The 11,081-nt window shown below is 46.7% G+C and overlaps 1 protein-coding gene across 1 annotated transcript; it reads left to right on the forward strand.

Annotated features, from left to right (window-relative positions):
• The first annotated feature begins 6,752 nt into the window (after positions 1 to 6,752).
• LOC130285415 (taste receptor type 2 member 123-like) lies at positions 6,753 to 7,523 on the forward strand. Its single transcript, XM_056536777.1, has one exon. The coding sequence runs from the start codon at positions 6,753 to 6,755 to the stop codon at positions 7,521 to 7,523; it is 771 nt and encodes a 256-aa protein (XP_056392752.1).
• Positions 7,524 to 11,081: the final 3,558 nt, after the last annotated feature.

Raw genomic sequence — 11,081 nt, forward strand, 5'->3', positions numbered from 1 at the left:
GTGCGCTGCGATACCGCCCCCAGCCGGGATGCGATTCGCGATGCGGGTGGCGCCCGCTCGCGATGCGCACCCCGGCTCCCGTACCTGACTCGCTCTCCGTCGGTCCTGTCCCGGCGCGCGCGGCCCCGCTCCCTAGGGCGCGCGCGCGCCGGGTCTCTGCGATTTAAAGGGCCACTGCGCCACTGATTGGCGCAGTTGGTCTAATTAGTGTGTTCACCTGTGCACTCCCTATGTATACCTCACTTCCCCTGCACTCCCTCGCCGGATCTTGTTGCCATTGTGCCAGTGAAAGCGTTTCCTAGTGTGTTCCTAGCCTGTGTTCCAGACCTCCTGCCGTTGCCCCTGACTACGATCCTTGCTGCCTGCCCCGACCTTCTGCTACGTCCGACCTTGCTCTTGTCTACTCCCTTGTACCGCGCCTATCTTCAGCAGTCAGAGAGGTTGAGCTGTTGCTAGTGGATACGACCTGGTTACTACCGCCGCTGCAAGACCATCCCGCTTTGCGGCGGGCTCTGGTGAATACCAGTAGTAACTTAGAACCGGTCCACTAGCACGGTCCACGCCAATCCCTCTCTGGCACAGAGGATCCACCTCCTGCCAGCCGAATCGTGACACTTGTCCTGAGACCAGGTATCCCAGGAAAGGAAGACAGCTACGTTCAAAGAGGCACTTTTCAATTTTGGCGTAGAGATGGTTAACACGGAGGCGCTGGAGCACTTGACAAACATGGAGGCAGTGTTCCTCTAGGTTGGAGGAGAAGATTAATATGTCATCAAGATAGACCACTACGCGGGTATACAATAAGTCCCGAAAGATTTCATTGACAAAGTCTTGGAAGACTGCAGGGGCGTTGCAAAGACCAAATGGCATGACGAAGTATTCGAAGTGGCCATCTCTGGTGTTAAAAGCGGTTTTCCACTCATCTTCTTCACGAATTCTGATGAGGTTATACACGCCCCTGAGGTCAAGCTTAGTAAAAATCTTTGCTCCGCGCAGACGGTCAAAGAGTTCCGAGATGAGAGGCAGAGGGTAGTGGTTCTTTACAGTGATTTTATTGAGGCCGCGGTAGTCAATACAAGGGCGTAGTGACCCGTCCTTCTTGGCAACAAAGAAGAATCCTGCTCCGGCAGGAGAAGAAGACTTCCTGATATAACCTTTCTTGAGATTCTCCTGAATGTACTCCGTCATGGCCTTAGTTTCTGGAGCGGAGAGAGGGTAAATCCTGCCACGGGGCGGTGTGGTACTAGGGAGCAAGTCAATAGGACAGTCGTAGGGCCTATGTGGTGGTAAGGCCTCTGCCTGCTTCTTGCAAAAGACGTCAGAAAAGTCCTGATAGGCCTTTGGAAGGCCGAGCAATGGAGAAGCAATGGAAACTTGGCTAGTAGGTACCGACTTAAGGCAACGTGTGTGGAAGGAAGAGCCCCAGGATTTAATGTCCCCAGTTGTCCAGTCAAGGGTAGGAGAGTGGCGCTGGAGCCAGGGCAAGCCTAGAAGGATGTCAGAGGTGCACTTTGGCAGAACAAAAAATTCAATCGTTTCTTGATGGAGAACCCTCACGGTCATGTGCACGGGTTCTGTGCGGTAATGCACGGTGCAATTCAGGTTTTCTCCGTTAACCGAAGAAATGAAGAAGGGCTTGACGTGACGGATAACAGGGATGTTAAACCGGTTGATGAAGGAGGCTTTAATGAAGTTTCCTGCTGAACCAGAGTCCAAGAAGGCCTCCGCAGAGAAGGAGGCTTTAGCGGCTGGAGAAATCCGTACTGGAATAGTCAGGCGTGGAGAGGAAGAATTTACACCCAGTGACGCCTCTCCCACGTTCACTAGGTGCGAGCGTTTCCCTGACGCTGAGGACGAAGAGGACAGTCCTTTAAGAAATGTTCAGAGCTCGCACAGTATAAGCATAAGTTCTCGTTCCTCCGGCGACTCCTCTCTTGCTGGGTCAAGTGAGACCAGTCCACTTGCATGGCCTCCTCAGTGGGAGGCACAGTAACAGGCTGCAAAGGATGCTGAAAGAGAGGAGCCAGGTGTGGGTTTCGCCTGGTGCAAACAAGATCTTTCTCCTCGCGGAGCTCCTGACGTCTTTCAATGTAGCGCATATCAATGCGGGTAGTCAACTGGATGAGTTCAGTCAGGGAGGAGGGTATCTCTCGTGCGGCCAGACAATCCTTAATGTGGCTGGATAAACCTTTTTTAAAGGTCGCGCAGAGAGCCTCATTATTCCAGGCCAACTCAGAGGCCAAAGTACGGAATTGTATGGCGTATTCGCCCACTATAGAGTCTCCTTTGGACAAGGTTCAACAAGACTGTTTCCGCGGATGAGGCACGGGCAGGTTCCTCAAAGACACTGCGGACTTCAAAAAAGAAGGACAGGACGGAGGCAGTGGCAGGATCGTTGCCTTCCAGATAGTAAACTGACCACGAACGCCACCTTAGACCGTTCTGTGGGAAACTGGTCCGACAACATCTCCAGGTGCAGGGAACATTGGGACAGGAATCCCCGGCACCTCTTAGAGTCCCCGTCAAACTTATCCGGGAGAGACAAGCAGACTCTAGCAGTGGTAGCGGATACTCGGAGAGGAGGGGATGCTGGAGCTGGCGGAGGAGATGGTTGAGTCTGTGGAGGTAGAAGCTGTTGAATCATGGCGGTCAGCTGCGACAGCTGTTGTCCTTGTTGGGCAATCTGCTGGGACTGTTGGGCGACCACGGAAGTGAGGTCAGCGAGGCTTGGCAGCGGCACCTCAGCGGGATCCATTGCCGCATCTACTGTCAGGATCCGGACTAGCGGCTGGTGAGGACACTGGAGGTGGATCCTCTGTGCCAGAGAGGCGATGGTGCGGGTCGTACTGGGGGATCGTTTCTAAGTAGTTACTGGTCTTCAGCAGAGCCCGCCGCAAAGCGGGATGGATTTGCTGTGGTGGTAACTACCAGGTCGTGTTGCCCAGTAGCGACTCGATCCCTCTGGCCGCTAAGACAGGCGTGGTATAAAAGGACAAGGCAAAGGCAAGGTCAGACGTAGCAGAAGGTCAGGGCAGGCGGCAATGGTTCGTAGTCAGGGGCAATGGCAGAAGGTCAGATACACAGGCTAGGCAAATACACAAAATGCTTTCTCAGGGCACAAGGCAACAAGATTCGGCAAGGGGAGGAAGAGGAAGTGAGTATTTATGCATTTTAACTTGATTGAGTCAGGCACCAATTAGTGGTGCACTGGCCCTTTAAATTTCAGTGAGCCGGTGCGCGAGCGCCCTAGGGAGCGGGGCTGCGCGCGACGGGAGGAAGACACAGCAGGATCCAACTGGTAAGTGACTTGGGATGCGACCCCCAGGCGGGGACGTCCCGCCACGTGGATCGCATCCCCGCCGCAGGCAGGGGGACAGCTCTCCCGGTCAGGGACAGTGAACGGAGCGTGCTACAAGCCGAACGCCGCGAGCGCTCCGGGGAAGCCGCGGGACCCGGAGCGCTCGGCGTTACACATGTCTAATTTAAATTAAAAACTATATGTTCTCCTTATGCTGCTGTCCCTTCCAGGCTGAGTCATTCAGCCACTATATGGTTTACTCATGTTGCTGCCATCTAAAGCCTATGTCATTCTGCTACTATATGTTCTCCTCATGCTGCTGCCACCTCCAGACTGAGTAATTTTGCCATTATATGGTTTACTCATGCTGCTGCCACCTAAAGCCTATGTCTTTCTGCGACTATATGGTCTCCTCATGCTGCCAACACCTCAAGCCTGATTAGGAATGAACCAATTTTTTTCTGTATATTTGGCGAATCAGCTGAATGAAATTTTTAAAAAGTTTGTTCATCTCTAGACTTATTTAGTTGGTTAGTTAGTGTTAGTTCAGCATAGTTTAATGTTACTTTATTTAGTAGGTTAGTTTGTGATAGTTATGTAGAGTATAATGTGATTGTTTGTATATTTAATGGTTTTTATGTAGATGAATGAATTAGTGTCTATTGTTATTTATTAAATATAAATTTTGTATTATATTACTGTATTGTGGGGTTTTCCCTTCATTGTTGCCCATTTTTTCTGTACATCTTATGGATACAAAATTTAAATGCTGTGTTCACATATTTACCCTCCTGGTGGGGGCAGTGGGCAACTTCCTCCTCCTCTTCTTCAGGAGCTGGGGGGGGGGGGTGGTGGTGAAACAGGTGACCGATGGGACGGTTCTGCCACCTCCTCCTCCACCCTCCCTCCTCTGCCTTACAGAGGGAAGTGGAGCTCCTGTAAGCACACAATGTAGAGAATGTAGACAAACCACTTAGAACTCATAACCAATGCAAATTCATCCCTTAATGACCGGGCCATTTTCCACCTTTCTGCTCAGGCCATTTTTTAGCAAATTGGACATGGGTCACTTTATACGGTGATAACTTTAAAACATTTTTACTTATCATAGCCATTGTGAGATTTTTTCTCATCAAATATTGCATTTCAGGACAGTGGGAAAATTCAGTCACAAAATTTCTTTGTTAAATAAGCCATTTTTTTCACCTTACATCACAAAAAGTGTACTAAGTAATGTAGTAGTAGAAGTAATGATTTGTAAAGGGATGAAATACTTATTTTCATAACTGTATATATACATTACATTTGTTTGTCTCGCCAACACTCTGTAATGTATTGTACCTGGGCACTTCCGGTCCCTGTTCTTAGTGATCTGATCCAGGTTCCTCCGCTTTAGATCTGACCACTTCTTGAATATCGACAAGGGGATACGCCTCCTCCGATGCCTGGCCACCAGCTCCTCCTGTACCCCGAGGACAATCCTCTGTTTGTCCATTTGGGACCGGGTTTGGTCATATCCCCTTTGTAAAAATTGCTGCAGGATGAAGATGCAAGTATATGAATTATCCCAATCTAAAATAATTTGTTGTGACATCACAGCACTATGTCTGTGGGATGTACGTATGGACAGCCTAGAAATATATCTCACATTCACATTGCACATACATTTTCCTGCCTTACACTATATACCCCCCCCCCCACTCACACACACACACGCACAGACAGTCTATGGATCAGGGGTACTCAACTATTTTTAGTGAGGGTCCGCATATTCAGATCTGCCATCCGGTAAAGGTCCAAGGTGAGTGCTAAGGCCTGGTTCACACCTAGCGGCCTCAGAGCCATGAAGGAAATAGCAAACAAGCGACTGAAGTGTGGACCTGAATACTGCCACACACTGTACTCCTAAATATCATACTACACACTGTACCCTCTGAATACAATACTGCCACACATTGTACCCTCTGAATATAATACTGCCACACATTGTACCCTCTGAATATAATACTGCAGACTGTACCCCTGAATATAATACTGCCACACACTGTACCCTCAGAATATAATACTGCCACACACTGTACCCACTGAATATAATACTACACACTGTACCCCTGAATATAATACTACCACACATTGTAACCTCTGAATATAATACTGCCACACATTGTACCCTCTGAATATAATACTACAGACTGTACATCTGAATATAATACTGCCACACACTGTACCCTCAGAATATAATACTGCCACACACTGTACCCACTGAATATAATACTACACACTGTACCCCTGAATATAATACTACCACACATTGTAACCTCTGAATATAATACTAACGCCCACTGGGCCCTTAAATATAATACTATCACACACTGTACCCCTGAATATAATACTGCCACACATGTCGCTGTGCCCCCAGAATTAATGATGCCGCTGTGCCCCCAGAATTAATGATGCTGCTGTGCCCCTAGAATTAATGATGTCGCTGTGTCCCCAGAATTAATGATGCCGCTGTGCCCCCAGAATTAATGATGTCGCTGTGCCCCCAGAATTAATGATGTCGCTGTGCCCCCAGAATTAATGATGTCGCTGTGCCCCCAGAATTAATGATGCCGTGGTTCCCCCAGAATTAATGATGTCGCTGTGCCCCCAGAATTAATGATGCCACTGTGCCCCCAGAATTAATGATGTTGCTGTGGCCCCAGAATTAATGATGCTGCTGTGGCCCCAGAATTAATGATGTCGCTGTGGCCCCAGAATTAATGATGCCACTGTGCCCCCAGAATTAATAATGCTTCTGTAAATCTAATATTTCCCCTTCAAAGATGTATTATTGGTTGGCGCACTAAGTATTATCTACTTACAATTGATAAATAGTGAAGTTGTATCTATTGCAAAATCATTTTCACATGGCGATTTCCGCATGCACGATTATATTTTAACACTATAAAGAGATTGACCAAACATGCCTGTGAAGTGTAGTGAAATACACTGGTGTAATGTGAAAATACGGATCAGGAGTTTTTCCTCCTTCCTTGTGAATTTGCTGCCCATCATGTTTGCTGAATACTCACAGGAAACTGCGCAGTAAACTTTGCGCATGCAAATTTTATGATGAATTTTCGCATAGAAAAAAAAGGCAGCAAATATTGAGAATATGCGGTTTTCGCGAATATAGGATGAATATTTACCCATATATTCGCGAAATATCGCAAACATGGCCTATGCCGCTCATCACTAATAGTCAACATCCTCAGACATTACATACAGCTTACTAATCCCTATGTACTAATGCAAATGTCTATGTAAAATGAATGTAAATACATATCATAGAGTCAGGTGACTGATCCTCTGGCTGCTGTTTATAGAGCACAGTCCTATTCATAGACACAGCTGTTCTCATTGACACCTTGCACCTGAGAACAGACGGACACCAACAGGATCTTCTCCCCTTATGGCTCTTCCCCCAGATTCCACGGCGGTTCTGACCATATCTGCCCTTGAAGCTGCAGCCGGGATGGTCTCCAGTTCTTTCATTGGGTTTCATATTCTAAAAAACATTTCTAAAGGACAAACCATAAGCACCATAGATAAAATCCTCCTGGCACTGAGCATCTCCAACATGGTGTCACCCATCACACTGTTATCCTCCATTGTTAATCATGTTGTCTGGAATGAGATGAACATCTCCAGTATGTTGAGATACATGATGGTCTTGTACTGTATGAGCTCCTGCTCCTGGCTGACAGTCTGTCTCTCCTTCTTCTATTATAGTAAGGTTATGCAGTTCCGGTCCAGGTATCTCTCCAGGTTGAAGAATAACATTGATTCACTGACCCCATGGACAATCCTGGTGGTGGAGGTCATATCTCTAGGTGGCAGCTTTATGAATGTCATGAAGGACTTCATTCCAGGACTCTCTCCATGGAACTCTGACGTGACAACCAACATCACCAAAGACAGTTCTACAACATCATCCTTGTACGAGGTGATGTACCTTAGTAACTTTGTCCTATATCCGTGTATGATAGTCCTTACTGTGTGGATTATGGCTTCTGTCATTATGCACATTCATAGGATGAGGAGAAACATCTCCACTGCTAGGACCATCAACCTGGAGGTTCACCAGAGGGTTGTCCGTACTCTGCAGCATCTAGTGGCTTTCTATGTAGTCTTTTATCTCCTGCTGATCATTGAATATAATATATCGCTCCCGGGTGTCTAGAGTCACTGCACATATCAGATTATTCTGCTCACATTCAGTCCTGGGCTGTCTGTCATTTTAATTCATGGAAACCCAAGACTGAAAGAGTCCTGGAACCAGATGTGGCCGTGCCGTGGACTGAGGAGGAGCGGGTCAGAGCGCTCAGATAACTCTACTTAATATTCTATCTTTATATATTTTATTGTTTTATTCCAAAACATAAGAACTGATATATTTGTTGAAATGAATCTTGTGACACCATAATGCTTGATAAAGTGAAATATTAGGAGCTGTAGTGATACTTTATATTTTATGTAGATGTTTGATCTCTGAACCTCGGCTGATGGAGTCACTGTTGAGCCGCCATGATGTCCAGATGTTTCACTACCTGTGTCCCTATTGGTTAAGAGTTCCATACCAAGGGGCAAATGTCATAGCCAGGTATTATAAATACATTTCCAAGCCACAGTAAGGGGGGCATATGGGAGATCAGAGGACACCACGACAAATCATGTAATAATATAGTCTTGTACAAAATAAGGGGGGGGGGGCAGGTGGACTACCATGCAGTATGACTCTACAGTCACTATACAAAGGCTTCCGATTATGACACCTTCTTACCCTCTTTCCCATAACTTAGAGTTTGATGTCTCATACATTTCTGGTAGCATCTTCTTTGATTGCGGCCATTATGATATTGGGATAAATTATATCTATTATTATGTATAGTGAACAGATCTTTCTCTAATCTACAGTTTGAGATAGTAGTTTCTAAGTTATAGAGCATTCCCCCTTCTTATACGGAAGACATGTAGGATACAGAGCACTCTCCCTTCTTCTGCAGAGAATGTGTGGGATACAGAGCACTCTCCCTTCTTCTGCAAAGAATGTGTAGGATACAGAGCACTCACCCTTCTTCTGCAGAGAATGTGTAGGATACAGGGCACTCTCCCTTCTTCTGCAGAGAATGTGAAGGATACAGAGCACTCTCCCTTCTTCTGCAGAGAATGCGTAGGATACAGAGCACTCTCTCTTCTTCTGCAGAGAATGTGTAGGATACAGGACACTCTCCCTTCTTCTGCAGAATGTGTAGGATACAGAGCACTCTCCCTTCTTCTGCAGAATGTGTAGGATACAGAGCACTCTCCCTTCTTCTGCAGAGAATGTGTAGGACACAGAGCCCTCTCTCTTCTTCTGCAGAATGTGTAGGATACAGAGTACTCTCCCTTCTTCTGCAGTGAATGTGTAGGATACAGAGCACTCTCCCTTCTTATTCGGAAAACGTGTAGGATACAGAGCACTCTCCCTTCTTCTGCAGAGAATGTGTAGGATACAGAGTACTCTCCCTTCTTCTGCAGAGAATGTGTAGGATACAGAGTACTCTCCCTTCTTATGCAGAGAATGTGTAGGATACAGAGTACTCTCCCTTCTTATGCAGAGAATGTGTAGGATACAGAGCACTCTCCCTTCTTCTGCAGAGAATGTGTAGGATACAGAGTACTCTCCCTTCTTCTGCAGAGAATGTGTAGGATACAGAGTACTCAACCTTCTTATGCGGAGAATGTGTAGGATACAGAGCACTCTCCCTTCTTCTGCAGAGAATGTGTAGGATACAAAGCACTCTCCCTTCTTCTGCAGAGTGTGTAGGATACAGAGTACTCTCCCTTCTTCTGCAGAGAATGTGTAGGATACAGAGTACTCTCCCTTCTTATGCGGAAAACGTGTATGAGACAGAGCACTCTTCCTTCTTCTGCAGAAAATATGTAGGATACAGAGTACTCTCCCTTCTTATTCAGAGAATGTGTAGGATACAGAGTACTCTCCCTTTTTATTCAGAGAATTTGTGGGACACAGAGCACTCTCCCTTCTTATGTGGGGAACGTGTAGGATACAGAGCACTCTCCCTTCTTCTGCAGAGAATGTGTAGGATACAGAGCACTCTCCCTTCTTCTGCAGAGAATGTGTAGGATACAGAGCACTCTCCCTTCTTCTGCAGAGTGTGTAGGATACAGAGCACTCTCCCTTCATCTGCAGAGAACGTGTAGAATACAGAGCACTCTCCCTTCTTCTGCAGAGAATGTGTAGGATACAGAGCACTCTCCCTTCTTCTGCAGAGAATGTGTAGGATACAGAGCACTCTCCCTTCTTATGTGGAGAACGTGTAGGTTACAGAGCACTCTCCCTTCTTATGCGGAGAATGTGTAGGATATAGAGCACTCTCCCTTCTTCTGCAGAGAATGTGTAGGATACAGAGTACTCTCCCTTCTTATGCAGAGAATGTGTAGGATACAGAGCACTCTCCCTTCTTCTGCAGAGAATGTGTAGGATACAGAGCACTCTCCCTTCTTATGTGAAGAACGTGTAGGATACAGAGCACTCTCCCTTCTTATGCGGAGAATGTGTAGGATACAGAGCAATCTCCCTTCTTCTGCAGAGAATGTGTAGGATACAGAGCACTCTCCCTTCTTATGCGGAGAACGTGTGGGATACAGGGCACTCCTCCTTCTTATGCGGAGAATGTGTAGTATAAAGAGCACTCTCCCTTCTTCTGCAGAGAATGTGTAGGATACAGAGTACTTTCCCTTCTTCTGCAGAGAATGTGAAGGATACAGAGCACTCTCCCTTCTTCTGCAGAGAATGTGTGGGATACAGAGCACTCTCCCTTCTTCTGCAGAGAATGTGTTGGATAGAGAGTACTCTCCCTTCTTCTGCAGAGAATGTGTAGGATACAGAGTACTCTCCCTTCTTATGCAGAGAATGTGTAGGATACAGACCACTCTCCCTTCTTCTGCAGAGAATGTGTAGGATACAGAGCACTCTCCCTTCTTATGTGGAGAACGTGTAGGTTACAGAGCACTCTCCCTTCTTATGCGGAGAATGTGTAGGATACAGAGCACTCTCCCTTCTTCTGCAGAGAATGTGTAGGATACAGAGCACTCTCCCTTCTTCTGCAGAGAATGTGTAGGATACAGAGCACTCTCCCTTCTTCTGCAGAGTGTGTAGGATACAGAGCACTCTCCCTTCATCTGCAGAGAACGTGTAGAAAACAGAGCACTCTCCCTTCTTCTGCAGAGAATCTGTAGGATACAGAGCACTTCCCCTTCTTCTGCAGAGAATGTGTAGGATACAGAGCACTATCCCTTCTTCTGCAGAGAATGTGTAGGATACAGAGTACTCTCCCTTCTTATGCGGAAAACGTGTAGAATACAGAGCACTCTCCCTTCTTATGCGGAAAACGTGTAGAATACAGAGTACTCTCCCTTCTTATGCAGAGAATGTGTAGGATACAGAGCACTCTCCCTTCTTCTGCAGAGAACATGTACGATACAGAGCACTCTCCCTTCTGCAGAGAATGTGTAGGATACAGAGCACTCTCCCTTCTTCTGCAGAGAATGTGTAGGATACGGAGTACTCTACCTTCTTATGCAGAGAATGTGTAGTATAAAGAGCACTCTCCCTTCTTCTGCAGAGAATGTGTAGGATACAGAGCACTCTCCCTTCTTCTGCAGAGAATGTGTAGGATACATAGCACTCTCCCTTCTTCTGCAGAGAATGTGTAGGATACAGAGCACTCTCTCT

The sequence above is a fragment of the Hyla sarda genome, chromosome 8 (assembly GCF_029499605.1).
Source record: "Hyla sarda isolate aHylSar1 chromosome 8, aHylSar1.hap1, whole genome shotgun sequence".
Lineage (NCBI taxonomy): Eukaryota > Metazoa > Chordata > Amphibia > Anura > Hylidae > Hyla > Hyla sarda.

Bases quoted from the DNA above. Each gene is read 5' to 3' on its own strand.
- LOC130285415 (XM_056536777.1), top strand. From the start codon at position 6,753: ATGGCTCTTCCCCCAGATTCCACGGCGGTTCTGACCATATCTGCCCTT.